The sequence below is a fragment of the Procambarus clarkii genome, chromosome 32 (assembly GCF_040958095.1).
Source record: "Procambarus clarkii isolate CNS0578487 chromosome 32, FALCON_Pclarkii_2.0, whole genome shotgun sequence".
Taxonomy (NCBI): domain Eukaryota; kingdom Metazoa; phylum Arthropoda; class Malacostraca; order Decapoda; family Cambaridae; genus Procambarus; species Procambarus clarkii.
This window is the reverse complement of record NC_091181.1, coordinates 28628166-28648062: the sequence shown is the minus strand read 5'-3', so window position 1 is coordinate 28648062 and position 19897 is coordinate 28628166. Positions and strand designations below refer to the sequence as shown.

General features: G+C 48.1%; 1 protein-coding gene across 1 annotated transcript; it reads right to left on the bottom strand.

Annotated features, from left to right (window-relative positions):
* Positions 1 to 6160: 6160 nt before the first annotated feature.
* On the bottom strand, positions 6161 to 8489 carry LOC123759549 (uncharacterized). The gene is made up of 2 exons (XM_069334872.1): positions 8457 to 8489; positions 6161 to 8209 (listed from the first exon to the last, which is right to left on the bottom strand). Exons 1-2 carry the CDS (start codon positions 8487 to 8489, stop codon positions 6161 to 6163), a joined length of 2082 nt encoding a protein of 693 aa, XP_069190973.1.
* Between the last annotated feature and the right edge of the window lie 11408 nt (positions 8490 to 19897).

The window sequence follows — 19897 nt, the reverse complement described above, 5'->3', positions numbered from 1 at the left end:
TGTGTAGTGAGTGACCGGCTTGGCCCAGGAAGTGTGTGTAGTGAGTGACCGGCTTGGCCCAGGGAGTGTCTGTAGTGAGTGACCGGTTTGGCCCAGGGAGTATCTGTAGTGAGTGACCGGTTTGGCCCAGGGAGTGTCTGTAGTGAGTGACCAGCTTGGCCCAGGGAGTATCTGTAGTGAGTGACCGGTTTGGCCCAGGGAGTGTCTGTAGTGAGTGACCGGCTTGGCCCAGGGAGTATCTGTAGTGAGTGACCGGTTTGGCCCAGGGAGTATCTGTAGTGAGTGACCGGCTTGGCCCAGGGAGTATCTGTAGTGAGTGACCGGTTTGGCCCAGGGAGTGTCTGTAGTGAGTGACCGGCTTGGCCCAGGGTGTTTGTAGTGAGTGACCGGCTTGGTCCAGGGAGTGTCTGTGTTGAGTGACCGGCTTGGCCCAGGGAGTGTGTGTAGTGAGTGACCGTCTGGGCTCAGGGAGACGCCACAACGAATGTCATCTTGTGCAGGAATGATAAGGATGAACACTTGATCCCTGATTCTAGTATTGTTTCAAGCGCGGGTTGGACAAGTATATGAGTGGGATTGGGTGGTTATAGATAGGAGCTGCCTCGTATGGGCCAATAGGCCTTCTGCAGTTACCTTTGTTCTTATGTAGTGTGAATCTCCCTTTAGTTCTGTTGACCCTTGATATGGCATTATAATTTATTATTAATTATTATTATTATTATTATTATTATTATTATTATTATTATTATTATTATTATTATTATTACTGTTTAATATTATTGACGCTGATTCCGTTTAATATATTAACTCTTTCTATATGTTTTATCGTAAGAAATGCGATATTCGTTTCCAGCTCACGACAGACTGATAGGTGGTGAGAAATTCACACATGAAATAGCTCAGTATCAATTAGGCCAAACGCGCGCGAACACACACACACACACACACACACACACACACACACACACACACACACACACACACACACACACACACACACACACACACATCCTTACAGGATGAGGGGAAACGATGGACCAGCGAGACTCGACCTAGTCTTCACTCTGAACGACTCCGACATAAGGGAAATCTGTTTCGAGGCCCCAGTAGGAATGAACGACCACAGTGTACTGGTGTTTGAGTATCTGGTTGACGAAGGGTTATTGAACTCGAGGAGGGGAACTGAAAACACAAGGCTGGCATTCCGAAAGGGAAACTTTGAGGAGATAAGAAAATTCCTAACAGATATACATTTCCTAACATGGGAAACAGAGCTCAGGGGAAAGACGGGCCAAGACATGATGGACTACATCACACAGAAGTGTAAGGAAGCAGCAGACAAGTTTGTCCCAGTCCAAAAGGAAAACAATGAAATGCAGACGAGAAACCCATGGTTTAATCAGAGATGTAGGCTAGCTGAGCAGCAAAGTAAAAGAGCGTGGAGAAACTTTAAAAATAACAGGACACTTGAGAGCAGAGAAAGATACCAGAGTGCCAGGAATGAATATGTCAGGATGAGAAGAGAGGCAGAAGGGCAAAACGAAAACGACACAGCAAGCAAGGCAAAGACTCAACCTAAATTGTTGCATAGCCACATCAGGAGAAAAACAACAGAAAAGGAACAGGTTATGAAATTAAGGTTAGGGGCAGAAGGATTCACTACAAACAACAAGGAAGTGTGCGAGGAACTGAATAAGAAATTCCAGGAGGTTTTCACCTTAGAGCATGGAGAAATTTCTGGCTAACATCAGAACAGTCTTCAGGAACCTGTGTAAGGAATCATTCAGAATCTTGTATACCACATATGTAAGACCAATCCTGGAGTATGCGGCGCCAGCATGGAGCCCGTACCTTGTCAAGCACAAGACGAAGCTGGAAAAAGTTCAGAAGTATGCCACTAGACTAGTCCCAGTACTAAGAGGCATGAGTTACGAGGAAAGGCTGCGGGAAATGCACCTCCCGACACTGGAATACAGAAGAGTAAAGGGAGACATGATCACGACCTACAAAATCCTCAGGGGAATTGACAGGGTAGATAAGGATAAACTGTTTAACACTGGTGATACGCGAACAAGGGGACACAGGTGGAAACTGAGTACCCACATGAGCCACAGGGACGTTAGAAAGAACTTTTTCAGTGTCAGAGTAGTTAACAGATGGAATGCATTAGGCAGTGATGTGGTGGAGGCTGACTCCATACACAGTTTCAAATGTAAATATGATAGAGCCCAATAGGCTCAGGAATCTGTACACCAGTTGATATCCGGTTGAGAGGCGGGACCAAAGAGCCAGAGTTCAACCCCCGCAAGCACAAATAGGTGAGTACACACACACACATACACACACACACACACACACACACACACACACACACACACACACACACACACACACACACACACAGAGTCAAAGTATGAAAATGACAAACTGTTAAGGGCAAAAAGAGATCAGAAGGCAATTGACTAGGCGTACAGGCTACACCAATCAGGTTAAAGACACAGAAAATGACAGGGAAGTGAGCGTTATACTCAAGAAAAGCTTTCGGGAAGTTTTCAAGATTGAAGTGGAACTATCAACACGTCCAAGTGGGACTGTGCTAACAGGACTTGCAACACGGGTGAGGCAGAAGATTAAGAAAGTAGGGGAGCTATCTTGAGGTTATCTTTCGAGATGATTTCGGGGTTTTTAGTGTCCCCGCGGCCCGGTCCTCGACCAGGCCTCCACCCCCAGGAAGCAGCCCGTGACAGCTGACTAACACCCAGGTACCTATTTTACTGCTAGGTAACAGGGGCATAGGGTGAAAGAAACTCTGCCCATGGTTTCTCGCCGGAGCCCGGGATCGAACCCGAGACCACAGGATCACAAGTCCAGCGTGCTGTCCGCTCGGCCGACCGGCTCCGTCGAGAGGGACCACCAAGGGGGAAGATGCAAGAGGAATGGTCCAGGACGGACCGAAACATCGTCGTTTCTTCCTCTTCTGGTGTGTGGTTCGGTCATTAACTATCATGTATTCCCTGAACATTACCAGAGAGGATTATCAGGAGATAAGTAAGTCCTCAAGAGGGTGGGAAACTTGTCTCCAAACATGAGCCTGGCTTCAGAGAAGGTGAGTCTGTCTTGACGAGTATTTTCGAGCTGCATGATACAGCCAGAGTGAAAAAAGTAAGAAAGGCAAGAATGGGCAGAGTGTCTCTGCCTGAAATATCAGTATTTGCCATAAGATTGCCCAATGGTTTTAGAGAGTACCTCTGTGTTATCAAGCAGAGGGTCATGGTGAGAGGAGAGACGTCAGAGTAGAAGGAAGTCACAGGTGATGTACCACAGGGGTCAGTACTATGACTACTGTGGCACCACAGGGGTCAGCACTATGACTACTGTGGCACCACAGGGGTCAGTACTATGACTGCTGTGGCACCACAGGGGTCAGTACTATGACTGCTGTGACACCACAGGGGTCAGTACTATGACTACTGTGGCACCACAGGGGTCAGCACTATGACTACTGTGACACCACAGGGGTCAGTACTATGACTGCTGTGGCACCACAGGGGTCAGTACTATGACTGCTGTGGCACCACAGGGGTCAGCACTATGACCCCTGTGGCACCACAGGGGTCAGCACTATGACAGCTGTGGCACCACAGGGGTCAGCACTATGACCCCTGTGGCACCACAGGGGTCAGCACTATGACAGCTGTGGCACCACAGGGGTCAGTACTATGACCCCTGTGGCACCACAGGGGTCAGCACTATGACAGCTGTGGCACCACAGGGGTCAGCACTATGACCCCTGTGGCACCACAGGGGTCAGTACTATGACCCCTGTGGCACCACAGGGGTCAGTACTATGACCCCTGTGGCACCACAGGGGTCAGTACTATGACCCCTGTGGCACCACAGGGGTCAGCACTATGACAGCTGTGGCACCACAGGGGTCAGTACTATGACCCCTGTGGCACCACAGGGGTCAGCACTATGACAGCTGTGGCACCACAGGGGTCAGCACTATGACAGCTGTGGCACCACAGGGGTCAGTACTATGACCCCTGTGGCACCACAGGGGTCAGCACTATGACAGCTGTGGCACCACAGGGGTCAGCACTATGACTGCTGTGGCACCACAGGGGTCAGTACTATGACCCCTGTGGCACCACAGGGGTCAGTACTATGACTACTGTGGCACCAACAACATATACCTATATGATATACCTATATACCTATATGATGTTCTATACCTATATGATATACCTATATACCTATATGATGTTCTTTCTAAACATTTGCCGATGATGGAATGTGAATAAAGGATCATAACACGTGACTGTAAACATACGGAAGATGACCTCGACAACCTTCAAGGATGGTCGGGAAAATGGTTACTCGACTTTAACCCAGATATATGCAAGGTCATGAGGATTAGAGAGAGAGCAAGAAGACCCATGGAGCGTGCCATGAAGCCATGTGCCATGAAGGGGGAGCCGGTCGGCCGAGCAGACAGCACACTGGACTTGTGATCCTGTGGTCCTGGGTTCGATCCCAGGCACCGGCGAGAAACAATGGGCAAAGTTTCTTTCACCCTATGCCCCTGTTACCTAGCAGTAAAATAGGTACCTGGGTGTTAGTCAGCTGTCACGGGCTGCTTCCTGGGAGTGGAGGCCTGGTCGAGGACCGGGCCGCGGGGACACTAAAGCCCCGAAATCATCTCAAGATAACTCAAGATAACTCAAGGGGGTGACGACGTCCCGAAACAACACCCACTTGGGCTGAACGGTAGAGGGACAGTCTCGCTTCATGTGGTGAGGTCCCTCATGCCGCCTCTTGCCTCCGACCTGTATTACACAAGTATAAAACAAAACTTGAAAAAAGGCCGGAACTATGCCGCGAAGATCAGGCCAGCACTACGAGGCATAAACTATGAGGAGAGACAAAAGGTTCAGGAGTCTCGCCGCACCTGAAACGAGACGGAATCGCGGAACATGATAGCGACGTAAAAGATCTCAAGGAAAATCGATAAGATTGATAATGATGGACTAATCAGTTTCCGAGAGGATTGTACCAATTAAGACCCCCGAGAACTAGGCATATAGACGAGCCTCAGAAAAAATCTTGTGATCGAAGTAGTAGCGAGCAAATTATATGGGAAAGCAAGAGAGAGAGAGAGAGAGAGAGAGAGAGAGAGAGAGAGAGAGAGAGAGAGAGAGACAGAGACAGAGACAGAGACAGAGAGAGAGAGAGAGAGAGAGAGAGAGAGAGAGAGAGAGAGAGAGAGAGAGAGAGAGAGAGAGAGAGAGAGAGAGAGAGAGAGAGAGAGAGAGAGAGAGAGAGACAGACAGACAGACAGACAGACAGACAGACAGAGACAGAGAGACAGAGTGAGAGAGAGAGTGTTAGAAATGTCTAACTCCCAACAACCAGCACTTACGACCACCAGACAGCTATAACACTCACCCCCTACCCTCCCTATCCCCCTTGCAAGCACATTTAGGCAAATGCATCTAGACAAGTCCCCCCCCCACCCCCCACCCCAGGTTAAGCTCACCCCCACCCCCCCCCCACCCCAAGTTAAGCTCACCACCCCCCCCCCCTCCCCCCATCGCGCGCCCAGATGTTTCAGTGTTTTCCTGCTCAGATCCCACACCCATCCGGAGGACAGGAGGGTATTTACCCATTATCGATTTCTGCGTTTGCCCACCATCGATTTCCGCGTTATGGCCTGTTACCATTATGGGGATTCGCTGCCCCATGAAATAATGAAGTAGACACAGTTCCTATGAGTAGGGGTGCCGAGGGGAGAGATCTGAGGGGTGGGGAGAGGGGAGGTAAGGGTAGGGTAGGGGAATGAGGGGAGAGAGTTTGGAAGACATATCAGGGGCTATATAGTGTTATGTGAGGGTTCGAGGCAGAGCTGACTGGGAAGTGCTTGTGAAGGGAAGTGATATGAGTCAAGGAGGGTGGTGAATGAGGAAGTGATGAGGGAGGCGGTGCTGAATGAGTGAGTGAGTGAGTGAGTGAGTGAGTGAGTGAGTGAGTGAGTGAGTGAGTGAGTGAGTGAGTGAGTGAGTGAGTGAGTGAGTGAGTGAGAGGTGAAGCACCCGACCCACACTCACTATAGTGAGAGCTGCAACGAGACCCGTACCTGGCAGGACACGCTCATCCAGATCTATTGTTTGCTACTGAGCTCCCTGAGGTCCCTGAGAGCCCTGAGGTTCCTGAGGTCCCTGAGCTCCCCGAGGTCCCCGAGCTCCCTGAGGTCCCCGAGCTCCCTGAGGTCCCCGAGCTCCCTGAGGTCCCCGAGCTCCCTGAGGTCCCCGAGCTCCCTGAGGTCCCTGAGCTCCCTGAGGTCCCTGAGCTCCCCGAGGTCCCCGATCTCCCTGAGGTCCCCGAGCTCCCTGAGCTCCCTGAGGTCCATGAGATCCCTGAGCTCCCTGAGGTCCCTGAGCTCCCCGAGGTCCCCGATCTCCATGAGGTCCCCGAGCTCCCTGAGGTCCCTGAGGTCCCTGAGGTCCCTGAGCTCCCCGAGGTCCCCGATCTCCCTGAGGTCCCTGAGCTCCCCGAGGTCCCCGATCTCCATGAGGTCCCCGAGCTCCCTGAGGTCCCTGAGCTCCCCGAGGTCCCCGATCTCCATGAGGTCCTCGAGCTCCCTGAGCTCCCTGAGGTCCCTGAGCTCCCCGAGGTCCTCGATCTCCATGAGGTCCCCGAGCTCCCTGAGGTCCCCGATCTCCCTGAGGTCCATGAGCTCCCTGAGGTCCCCGATCTCCATGAGGTCCCCGAGCTCCCTGAGGTCCCCGATCTCCCTGAGCTCCCTAAGGTCCATGAGCTCCCCGAGGTCCCCGATCTCCATGAGGTCCCCTAGCTCCCTGAGGTCCATGAGGTCCCTGAGCTCCCTGAGGTCCCTGAGATCCCTGAGCTCCCCGAGGTCCCCGATCTCCATGAGGTCCCCGAGCTCCCTGAGGTCCCTGAGCTCCCTGAGGTCCCTGAGCTCCCCGAGGTCCCCGATCTCCATGAGGTCCCCGAGTTCCCTGAGGTCCCTGAGCTCCCCGAGGTCCCCGAGCTCCCCGAGGTCCCCGATCTCCATGAGGTCCCCGAGCTCCCTGAGGTCCCTGAGGGCCCTGAGGTCCCCGAGCTCCCTGAGGTCCCTGAGGTCTCTGAGGTCTCTGAGCTCCCTGAGCTCCCTGAGGTCCCTGAGGTCTCTGAGCTCCCTGAGGTCCCCGAGCTTCCTGAGGTCCATGAACTCCCTGAGGTCCCTGAGGTCCCTGAGCTCCCCGAGGTCCCCGATCTCCCTGAGGTCCCCGAGCTCCCTGAGCTCCCTGAGGTCCATGAGCTCCCCGAGCTCCCTGAGCTCCCTGAAGTCCATGAGCTCCCTGAGGTCCCCGAGCTCCCTGAGGTCCATGAGCTTCCTGAGGTCCCCGAGCTTCCTGAGGTCCCCGAGCTCCCTGAGCTCCCTGAGGTCCCCGAGCTCCCTGAGGTCCCCGAGCTTCCTGAGGTCCCCGAGCTCCCTGAGCTCCCTGAGGTCCATGAGCTCCCTGATCTCCATGAGGTCCCCGAGCTCCTTGAGGTCCCCGAGGTCCCCGAGCTCCCTGAGGTCCCTGAGCTCCCCGAGGTCCCTGAAGTCCCTGAGCTCCCTGAGGTCCATGAGCTCCATGAGGTCCCTGAGGTCCATGAGCTCCCTGAGCTCCCCGAGCTCCCTGAGGTCCCCGAGCTCCCTGAGGTCCCCGAGCTCCCTGAGGTCCCCGAAGTCCCTGAGGTCCCCGAGCTTCCTGAGGTCCCCGAGCTTCCTGAGGTCCCTGAGGTCCATGAGCTCCCCGAGGTCCCCGATCTCCATTAGGTCCCCGAGCTCCCTGAGGTCCCCGAGCTCCCTGAGCTCCCCGAGATCCCTGAAGTCCCTGAGCTCCCTGAGGTCCCTGAGGTCCATGAGCTCCCTGAGCTCCCCGAGGTCCCTGAAGTCCCTGAGCTCCCTGAGGTCCATGAGCTCCCTGAGGTCCATGAGCTCCCTGAGGTCCCGGAGGTCCCCGATCTCCATGAGTTCCCCGAGCTCCCTGAGGTCCCCGAGCTCCCTGAGGTCCCCGAGCTCCCCGAGGTCCCCGATCTCCATTAGGTCCCCGAGCTCCCTGAGGTCCCCGAGGTCCCCGAGCTCCCTGAGCTCCCCGAGGTCCCTGAAGTCCCTGAGCTCCCTGAGGTCCCCGAGGTCCCCGAGCTCTCTAATGATTCTCTGCACCAGTCACAAGTGACTACTACGGCTACTAATATTATTACTACTACTACTACTAATAATAATAATAATAATAATAATAATAATAATAATAATAATTCTCTTGTTACGTTGAAGGAATTAAACATTCTTTACGCATCAATTAGGTTAATCCAATTATTTACTTGTAAGATTAAGCTTTTTTTTTTTTGTGGCGAGTGTGCACTGATGCGGGACACTCCGGATCTCACTCCCACGTGGAGCTCACGTTTTTCTCAAGCTCCTCATAATGTTGAGTCATACTTTTAAGGAAGTAATTCCAGCATTTGCGATGTATTTAGTTTAGCTTTAATATTTCTCTCTATGTCTTATACTCTTATTAGTATAAGACATATATATATACATATATATATATATATATATATATATATATATATATATATATATATATATATATATATATGGCATAATTTTTATGATAATAATAATAATTTCACAATATCTACAGTAATAAGCTTATGGATTAAATATATAAAAAGCGGCCTCTTCGCACTTCATAGGATATTAATTAATGCTATATTATGTAAGATGAATATGATCTCTTGTATATTGTATTATGGCATTATCAGATTAGTGTAGTATATGTAGTGTAGTAGTGTTTGTAGAGAGAGAGAGAGAGAGAGAGAGAGAGAGAGAGAGAGAGAGAGAGAGAGAGAGAGAGAGAGAGAGAGAGAGAGAGAGAGAGAGAGAGAGAGAGAGAGAGAGCGAGGATAAGGATAAAGGACAAATTATCCTATACATAAGGACAATACTCCTTCCTCTCTGAAGAGGCAGCTCTCCCCACTACTCTAGCGGTCAATAGAAAACGTGTTTAGTTGATCACTAACTCGTGCATATGTGTAGTTTCGGTTTGGAAGGTTGAACAGTAGCCATTAATTTCAATATCTTTGTCATATATCATACCGTGGTCCTCCGCCATCATACCCCGTGTGTAGCTACTGCTAACGGGGCTTAATCGCCGTTGTTTCGTTACCATGCGTTTTGGTGTTGAATCACAGAGTATATACACTATGGTTAGCATAGTAAATGTGTGGCCACGTCTGTGGTAGAAAATGGTAATAATAATAAAAATTTATCCAAAAAAGGGCAGAAAGATTAGTTAGTTTTACTTTATATATCAAAGTAAAGCAAGTAACTTTATGGCGGGAACGTTAAGTGAAAACTATCCGTTGTAAACAACAGATAGTTTCTGTGTTTTTAAATACATATGTGTTTAGAAAACACATATGGAGTCTAAACCTATATGTCCCGAGTCCTTAATCTCTGCCCTTAATCTTTGGTTGATATAGCTGAAAACAATCTTCAAGATTTGGACTTGTCTCTCATGCAATATACGTAATTCATTATTTTTTTTATCGTTTCATATTTCTCTGTTTTAATTTTTTTTATTTCTTGTTTGTATGAGATGTCGTTGTTTTATAGAGACTTCGCCATTCTTAATTGGTTTGTGTTTTGCCTTTTTTTCCCGATAAGGAAAAAAGAGCTTTTATAAGGCTTTTTATAAAGTCTTATAAAAGCCGATAAGGCTTTTTATAAAGTCTTATAAAAGCCGAAAAGGCTTTTTATAAAGTCTTATAAAAGCCGATAAGGCTTTTTTATAAAGTCTTATAAAAGCCGATAAGGCTTTTTATAAAGTCTTATAAAAGCCGATAAGGCTTTTTATAAAGTCTTATAAAAGCCGATAAGGCTTTTTATAAAGTCTTATAAAAGCCGATAAGGCTTTTTATAAAGACTTATAAAAGCCGCTAAGGTTTTTTATAAAGTCTTATAAAAGCCGATAAGGCTTTTTATAAAGTCTTATAAAAGCCGATAAGGCTTTTTTATAAAGTCTTATAAAAGCCGATAAGGTATTTAGGTGTGTATTAATACATCTTCAGAAGGAGTCAGTATATCTGAGTCCTTCAGAAGGAGTCAATATATATATTATATATTGTTGACCAGACCACACACTAGAAGGTGAAGGGACGACGACGTTAATTTAGCCACCTTATTGTGACTCATCGCCTGCATATATTATATATTAGTACAATAAATGTGGCTAATTCATTGACCTTGGGCACTATAGGAGGCTCGAACCACCGACCTCAAGAGGGCGTTCGATGGGGGGAATATGAGACGACTGAGCTGTACCAGTAGACTATGGACCATAACGAAGGTGATTTTAATAAGGTTTTAAATACAACACAAAGTAGAACACGGAACAATAGATATATAAAGGATAACTCTAGATGTAGGATTTGAAGCAATGAGGTGACTCGAACCAGCAGCGATCATCAGGGTATTCTTTCCAGCCGCACACCTTACCCCCTGTACCACGACATGCTCAAATTGATACAACCCTGGATTCCCCTGGATCCACGCACCGCTCCTTTGCCAGGTAAGTCCACTACGGGCTCACCATAGCCCGTGCTACTTGCCCCGCTCCTTTGCCAGGTAAGTTACGGGCTCACCATAGCCCGTGCTACTTGCCCCGCTCCTGTGCCAGGTAAGTTACGGGCTCACCATAGCCCGTGCTACTTGCCCCGCTCCTGTGCCAGGTAAGTTACGGGCTCACCATAGCCCGTGCTACATGGACACTTCGCCCTAAGTAGCTAAATCTTTAACAACAACAACATAGCTTCAGCAGAAGCCTTCAGATGTCTTGTGGATTCAGATTGATTGATTGATAAAGATTAAGCCACACCCAAGAGGTGGCACGGGCATGAATAGCCCGTAATCGTGGATTCAATGGGATACCAAGTTATATAACTTTTATCTTATCGTGATACAGAAGTTTGAATATAGAAGTCGTAGGCCTATTATGTTAGAAGAAAACGAGAAAAATTTAGAAAGCTAAAATACATACATATTTATTCACATGTATATATATGTATATATGTATTCACATGTATATATGCATCTCATCGGTATATCACATTGGATATACCGATGAGAGCTTGGAAGCCGAGTTGAGCCGACTGTTGGGTCAATGTCGGAAGAGATTACGACCTTTGAAGGCTTTGACATGCTTTGGAAAGGGTGGGGGGGGGGGGGGGGGAGGGGGGGGAGGGTGGTCCCTGTGCTACACATGATATACTTGAGAATGGTCCAGGACGGACCGAAACGTCGTCGTCCCTTCACTTTCTAGTGTGTGGTCTGGTCAACATATTTCAGCCACGTTATTGTGACTCCTCGCCTGCACACTTGAGTACTGTGAGATCTCTTATTGGTCCTGCTGCACGAGTTCTCTTATTGGTCATGCTGCACGAGTTCTCTTATTGGTCATGCTGCACTTGTCATTACTTTGTTTTGGTAAAGGTAAACTAAATCAGTTGGAGAAGGTACAAAATGACGTCTTGAGAATAATCTTGGGTTGTTGTTATAGATTCAGCTACTAGGAACAAAAAGTTGCAAGTAGCACGGGCTATGGTGAGCCCGCGCTGGACTTACCTGGCACAGGACCGGGGTTGTCTAATCTTGGGATGCCCAAGGAATGCTGTGATTGATATAATGATGATGGAATTGAACTGACAGAATATTGGGGATAGAATTTCTGAGATAAATGTAGCTTTGGTGATTAGACTAATGAGAGGCGTGGGAGCTAATGAATTAATCTTCTCAGTTCAAAAGGTGGGGAAGAAAATGAAAAATACATCTTAAGATACAACAACAGGAAAGGATATATTAATATTGGCACATCTCCTGTGCCACGGGCTCACCACAGCCCGTGCTGCTTGCTACTGGTTGTTCTCAGTAGCTGAATCTAAAACAACAACAACATATTAATATTTTAAATTATATGAGAACCACGTACTCTAATGTTACAAAATTTTGTCTTGGACGAATGTATTTCATTGTCTAGGAAACAGTTAACACCACCGGTCGGCCGAGCGGACAGCACGCGGGACTTGTGATCCTGTGGTCCTGGGTTCAATCCCAGGCGCCGGCGAGAAACAATGGGCAGAGTTTCTTTCACCCTATGCCCCTGTTACCTAGCAGTAGATAGGTACCTGGGTGTTAGTCAGCTGTCACGGGCTGCTTCCTGGGGGTGGAGGCCTGGTCGAGGACCGGGCCGCGGGGACACTAAAAAAGCCCCGAAATCATCTCAAGATAACCTCAAGATAACCACCTTGGGAGGAATGTTACACAGAGATTGTTCAGCCCAACCACTTGGGCTGGACGGTAGGGCGACGGTTTCCCTTCCATGCAGGTCGGCGTTCAATTCCCGACCGTCCAAGTGCTTGGGCATCATTCCTTTCCTCCGTCCCATCCCAAATCCTTATCCTGACCCCTTTCCAGTGCTATATAGTGGTAATGACTTGGGGCTTTCCCCTGATAGTTCCCCTCTCCCTCCCCTGCAAAAGCAAATGAGAATGAAAGAGACAGGGTAGTTGACATCGGCACCAATGATTTTGTTAGCGGACACCGCTTAACTGACAAATCAACCCGTCCTCAGCCCAAATCCATTCCATCCAGCGGTCGACCCCAAGGACGCATTCATCAATGTTAACATGCGGTTAATTCAAAATAGAAATTTCTCAAATATAAAATAATATTGTTATATACTAGCATACTGTGCATATTTAGACATTGGTTAGGTTAGGTGTTTAGGTTCTGTTGGCGATTATTTGTACTTATAGTACGTGGGTGAAGCATTTAAAACGTTGTGGTTCGAACATTTCTCGAACAGTGCTTTGCTGGCGACCTCTGTTCGAACCGCAACGCTGTAAATACAGTTCGCCCTCCAAACAAAGACCCAAAAGTGATTCCATGCAACCGCCAAACCCCAGCTGTTTATGATTGAAAAACGGTTTACACACGACTCACAACTGATGAAGTTCGAACACTTCCGGAACAAGGGCTTCACTGACGAATTTTGTTCGAACCACAACGCTATAAATGCTTCACCCACGTACTACAAATACAAATAATCGCCAACAGAACCTAAACATTTAACCTAACCTATGCCTATATATGCACAATATGCTAATATATTATAATATTATTTTATATTTGCGAAAATTCCCGATTTGAATGAACAGCATATTAAAATTTATGAATGCGTCTGTGGGGTCGACCGCTGGATGGAATGGACTTGAGTCAAGGACGGGTTGCAATGCTTCATCCACGTACTTTAAATACAAACAATCGCCAACAGAACCCAAACACCTAACTTACGAACAAATCCGCAAGTTCGAGGATTCGAACCTACGTCCGAGAGCATCCCAGACGCTGCCTGAACTTACGACTAGCTATACATACAACTTTAATGAATAAAACTGTTAATTTATATGAAAACAAACCTATATTTTTAAGATGGATATAGATAGATAGATAGATAGATAGATAGATAGATAGATAGATAGATAGATAGATAGATAGATAGATAGATAAACAACATAGCCAAAGAAGGTTAAATAAAATAACTTCTCACTTTTCCTTCGTGTGTGTAAAGCATTCAACAAACGCCTGTCCCGTCACCCCAACCCCCCCCCCCCTCCTATATGGCGACCCCTCCCAAAGCCCCTTCCTCACAAAACGCCCCCGGCCGCCCCTTGGCTGAAGAAGAAGCCATCTTGAGGTTATCTTGAGATGATTTCGGGGCTTTTTAGTGTCCCCGCGGCCCGGTCCTTGACCAGGCCTCCACCCTCAGGAAGCAGCCCGTGACAGCTGACTAACACCCAGGTACCTATTTACTGCTAGGTAACAGGGGCATTCAGGGTGAAAGAAACTTTGCCCATTTGTTTCTGCCTCGTGCGGGAATCGAACCCGCGACACAGAATTACGAGTCCTGCGCGCTATCCACCAGGCTACGAGGCCCCCTTACGAGGCCATTGTAGAAGATCCACAGTCCTGTGGATCTGTACCGGTACTAAACACGTCCAGTTATCAGCGAGAACGTCTGGTACGGTCTTATGACCCCGTTAATGTCACCGCGGACAGTCACCTCGCTACGCTGTGACTAGTCACCGGCGCCCTTGGTTGTGAGATGGTTGTGAGGTGGTTGTGAGTGGTGACATTTTAACCCTACCCCCCCCCCTTCCCCATATTAATGAGTCAGAAAAGAAGCCTAAACTGTGATAAATGACAGTGATTTGGGCGGTGACTCCTTCGAAGAGAACAAATGTTAAGACAAGTATTATTGTTTCAAGCGTGGGTTGGACATGTTTATGAGTGGGATAGGGTGGTTATAGATAGGGAGCTGCCTTGTATGGGCCAATAGGCCTTCTGCAGTCACCTTTGTTCTTATCTTCTTAAGTATGAACACAAAATATTTATTGATGAACGGGTTTAACGAGTGTGGCCGTTAAAAGTAACTGTTAAATGCTCTCTTACATGCTAAAAGTCTAATGCAAGATGCGGACTGTCCTAAATACACACACACGGCTATTCGACCTTACTAATCAGATCAAACTGAAACACTGGTATACAGAAGAGGATGATGGGGGAAGAGGCTCTACCTTGTAAGCAAGAGGTAGGTAATCCATGGCTAATGATAGTTGACTGTGCGAAACTATCCACTGGGGAAAAATTGAAACGAAAATTCCGTCTCTCTGTCTCTGTCTCTCTGTCTCTCTATCTCTCTCTCTGTCTCTCTCTCTCTGTCTCTCTATCTCTCTCTCTCTGTCTCTCTCTCTCTGTCTCTCTCTCTCTCTCTCTCCTCTCTCTCTCTCTCTCTCTCTCTCTCCTCTCTCTCTCTCTCTCTCTCTCTCTCTCTCTCTCTCTGTCTCTGTCTCTCTCTCTGTCTCTCTGTCTCTCTGTCTCTCTCTGTCTCTCTATCTCTCTCTCTGTCTCTCTCTCTCTGTCTCTCTATCTCTCTCTCTCTGTCTCTCTATCTCTCTCTCTCTGTCTCTCTCTCTGTCTCTCTCTCTGTTTCGTGTTTCGGCACATTGTTAAGCAATAGCTGTAGCCTTGATAATGTGGCGGAACACGATAACGTTCGGAATGTTCGTTGTATTTTTTTTAGTGGCTACTTACGTGTAACATAATCACGTCTTTCTTGTGATTATTTGTTAAATATGTTACTGTCTACGTGGTATTATGAGTATAATGTGTTTTGGTCCATATAATTATAATGTTATGTTAAATTATAAAGTTGGTACTGTTTAGGTAGTAGTTTGGGTACATTAATTACAATGTACAATTTGTTCATTTGATTACAATACGTCTGGCCAACCCGTCCTTACACCAGGCTGTTTAATACAGCGGACCTCCTCCCCACACGCATTCATCGAGTTTAATACATTGAAATTGAAATAAGTTTATTGAGGTAAAATACACCACAAAGGGATGAGGTAGCTCAAGCTATTCTCACCCCCGTTCAGTACATCGTGTTAATACATACATATACACACATTACAAGCAATATACATATTACCAAAGTTTAATACATTGTGTATTAAAAATTGGCTTGTTCTCATGCATAAATTAATATTATTATATATACAAATTCTATGTATAGGAATAGGTTAGGTTAGGTGTTTAGATTCCAACCCGTCCTTGACTCAAGTCCATTACATCCAGCGGTCGACCCCACAGACGCATTCATAAATTTTCACATGCTATTCATTCAAAACGGGAATTTTCTCGAATATAAATTAATATTATAATATATTAGCATAATGTGCATATAAAGGCATAGGTTAGGTTAGGTGTTTAGGTTCTGTTGGCGATTACTTGTATTTGTAGTACGTGGGTGAAGCATTTACAGCGTTGTGGTTCGAACAGAGGACGTGAGCGAAGCACTTGTTCCGGAAGTGTTCGGACATCATCAGTTGTGAGTCGTGTGTAAACCGTTTTTCATTCATAAACAGGGGGTTTGGTGGCTGGATTAACGAGCTTGGATCTTTGTATGCGAAGACGGGCTGTTCTGGCAGCCCCTGGGTCGAGTGGCGATGCGCTGGTTCGCATCCTCGACTCACTAGATGAATGAATCACGATTGATTACATTCTGCATTTACACAAATTTCCCATTTGCCACGACTTTTTAAATGTACATTTTGGCTTTACGTATCTGGTATATTGAATGTACACGAACAGAAGTTGTTCTGTGTCTGTCTGCACATACGCGTGATTGGGTAGTTTATTGGGTAGTAGTTAAGGTGCGTGTGTCTAATTGTGTGTGTGTGTGTGTGTGTGTGTGTGTGTGTGTGTGTGTGTGTGTGTGTGTGTGTGTGTGTATTTACTATTTGTGTGTGCAGAATCGAGCTATTAGCTCTTGGACCTCGCCTTTCTAACCAATCTATTTTTCTTCTATTATATCTATTGCATACATTTATCTCTACTTCATATATTTATCTCTAACACACACACACATGTGTGTGTGCTAGACCACATGGCGGGACCAAAGAGCCAAAGCTCAACCTCCTCAAGCACAAATAGGTGAGTACATGCCCCAGGAAGCAGCCCGTAGCAGCTGTCTAACTCCCAGGTACCTATTTAATGCTAGGTAAACAGGCCTATCAGGGTGAAAGAAACGCTGCCCATTTTGTTTCTACCTCGGCCGGGAATCGAACTCAGGCCATTAGGACTACGACCCCCGAGCGTTGTCCACTCAGCCGCGAGGCCCCCGTGTGTGTGTGCTCACCTAGTTGTGCTTGCGGGGGTTGAGCCTGGCTCTTTGGTCCCGCCTCTCAACTGTCAATCAACTTGTGTACAAGTTCCTGAGCCTACTGGGCTCTATCATATCTACACTTGAAACTGTGTATGGAGTCAGCCTCCACCACATGACCACATGTGTGTGTGTGTGTGTGTGTGTGTGTTGTGTGTGTGTGTGTGTGTGTGTGTGTGTGTGTGTGTGTGTGTATGTGTGTGTGTGAGTGAGTGATTGTGTGCGTGTGATTGTGTGCGTGTGCGTCGGATTAAGTGCGTGTGCGTCTCTCATTTATACTCGAAATCCGCGAAATTCACCATGGTGTAACTCATTCATAACCAACCATTCACCCACACACAGTAATCTGTGCAGGGAGAGGGGTGGGGGGGGGGGGGAGAACAGGGAGTGGAATACTCACTGAGTAGTGGGGATTGTGTCGGAGGTTAGGGGGTGGGGGTTGATGGGGGGAGGGGGGTGGGGGGGTGGGGGTCTTCTTGCAGGTTTTACGAGGCGCCCAACCAAAATAGTTGACTTGGTCAATACGTGTCTGACACACGTGGTGGAGCGGGTGCGTGGCCCCCCCCCCACACACCCTCCCAGCTGTGTGTCAACATAATCCACGCAAGAATTTCGAAGGTGATCCACTGGGGAGGTAGGGGGGCGGGGGGGAATTGGGTAAGAGTGGGGGGGGGAGGCTGTTTCAAAGGGGGGTTGTTTTGTGAGGCTCTGAGAGAGGGGGGAAGGTGGGGGGGAGGGGGGTGCTTTTGGGTAAACGGGACAGCTTTTGTTGAATGCATTGCAGATACGTAGGAAAATTAAGTGGTATTTTATTTTTCCCTTCTTTAGCTATTCATTGATTTGTTAATATCTTTCTCTGTCTCTGTCTCTCTCTCTCTCTCTGTCTCTCTGTCTCTGTCTCTCTATCTCTGTCTCTCTCTCTCTCTGTCTCTGTCTCCATCTCTCTGTCTCTCTCTGTCTCTCTCTCTCCCTCTCTCTCTCTCTCTCTCTCTCTCTCCTCTCTCTCTCTCTCTGTCTGTCTGTCTCTCTGTCTCTGTCTCTCTATCTCTGTCTCTCTCTCTCTCTGTCTCTGTCTCCATCTCTCTGTCTCTCTCTGTCTCTCTCTCTCTCTCTCTCTCTCTCTCTCTCTCTCTCTCTCTCTGTATATATACTACTAGAATACATGCAAAAGGGGTAACCGGCGTTGCCCAGGTCTATCTGTCTCTCCTCTCCCCCCCCTCTTTCTCTATGTCTCTATTTTTTTGTTATCTCTAGCTATCTATCTTGCTATCTCAACCCCTCCCCCCTTTTCCTGTGTACCCCCCCTCAATAAGGATCGTAACAAATGTATGGGTTCTTTGCTCTATCGTCTCTTTTCTTCCTTTTTTCATGTTTTTTTTTTTTATTTTCAGTAATAACTCCACGTTAATGACACGACATATTTCACATCTGGCTCCAAGAAGCTGGCTTAGGCTTAGTTTATAATTGCTAGTGTAGAGGTGTTTATTGACTTCATCCCTTATAGACAGTCTCGAGTCAGTGTTGCACTATCCTGCCCCGTTGTTCCTTTGTAATATACTGCTCCAAGACACGCACGCTGCAAGAGCTGCAATGACTGCTGTTAGAGAGCCGTTCGAAAGATCTCGTGCTTTTGCTGAGGTCAGTGCTAGAGAGTGCCACGTGAAGGCACTGTCTCGCCCCTGCTGAGGTCACTGCTAGAGAGTGCCACGTGAAGGCACTGTCTCGCCCCTGCTGAGGTCACTGCTAGAGAGTGCCATGTCAAGGCACTGTCTCGCCCCTGCTGAGGTCAGTGCCAGAGAGTGCCACCTGAGGGCACTGTCTCGCCCCTGCTGAGGTCACTGCTAGAGAGTGCCACGTGAAGGCACTGTCTCGCCCCTGCTGAGGTCACTGCTAGAGAGTGCCACGTGAGGGCACTGTCTCGCCCCTGCTGAGGTCACTGCCAGAGAGTGCCACCTGAGGGCACTGTCTCGCCCCTGCTGAGGTCACTGCCAGAGTGCCACCTGAGGGCACTGTCTCGCCCCAGCTGACAAACACTCCGTACCACACCACCCAGACGGACCTAGACATTCTCTGGCAAATTATATGTTAAGATTCTGTCCGAGCGTTCACGTGTTCACCTCCACGGGTCTTGTAGTGACGATCCTCTCGTGTCCTCGGCCAGTTCCTTGTGTGATATTTGTGTCTGTTGAAGTGAAGATGTGTTGGGGGGAGGGGGGAGAGGGGGGAGGGGGAGAGGGGGGAGGGGGAGGGGGGGGGGGAGGGGGAGGGGAGAGGGGGGAGGGGGAGGGGGAGGGGGAGTAGGGAAAGGGGGAGGGGGGGGAGGGGGGACGGGGGAGAGGGGGAGGGGGAGGAGGGGGAGGGGGAGGAGGGGGATTAAATGCGTTCCTTAATCTTGTGTATTTTTTTTTTTACTATAATACGAACGTACAAATTGGATTTGTTCGTGTCAGTTTCACTTGTGGTGTCTCCACTTCCCGTCTCCAGAGATGTAAACAGAAACAGTGAGGGGGGGGGGGAAAGGGTACGGGTTCACCATAGTCTGTGCTACTTGGAACTTTCTGTTCCGAGTAGCTGAATCTAAAACAACAACAATGAGAGAAAGGGAGACACAGAGAGTGAGAGAGAGAGAGAGACAGACAAGGACTATGGCCCCATGGGAGGTAGTAGCTCCTCTCTCTCTCTCTCTCTCTCTCTCTCTCTCTCTCTCTCTCTCTCTCTCTCTCTCTCTCTCTCTCTCTCTCTCTCTCTCTCTCTCTCTCTCTGTATTTATATATATATTTATACACCCTAAGCATTCCCCCGCCTGAATATCTTCCCCTCCAGAGGGGCGATGTTTGTACCTTTCCAGTAAGTCTGCCTCTGTAACATCACTTAGTACCTTGAACAAGTCCGCAAGAGCCGTGATGAAGGTTCGAACCTATGCACTAGGTGTTCCCAGGCGCGCTGGCAGCTTGTTATCGTTACACATCAGCAGCACTGTTACAGAGAGATTGCTTACATGCTTATAAATCCCAACCTATCAAGTTTGTGCTATCATTGTGTCTTCTAACTTTGGGATC

Coding starts and splice junctions, on each gene's coding strand:
- LOC123759549 (XM_069334872.1), bottom strand. CDS start 8,489: ATGACTCAACATTATGAGGAGCTTGAGAAAAAC. Junction 8,210..8,456: donor ATGAGGAGCTTGAGAAAAAC/GTGAGCTCCACG, acceptor TGACTGGTGCAG/AGAATCATTAGAGAGCTCGG.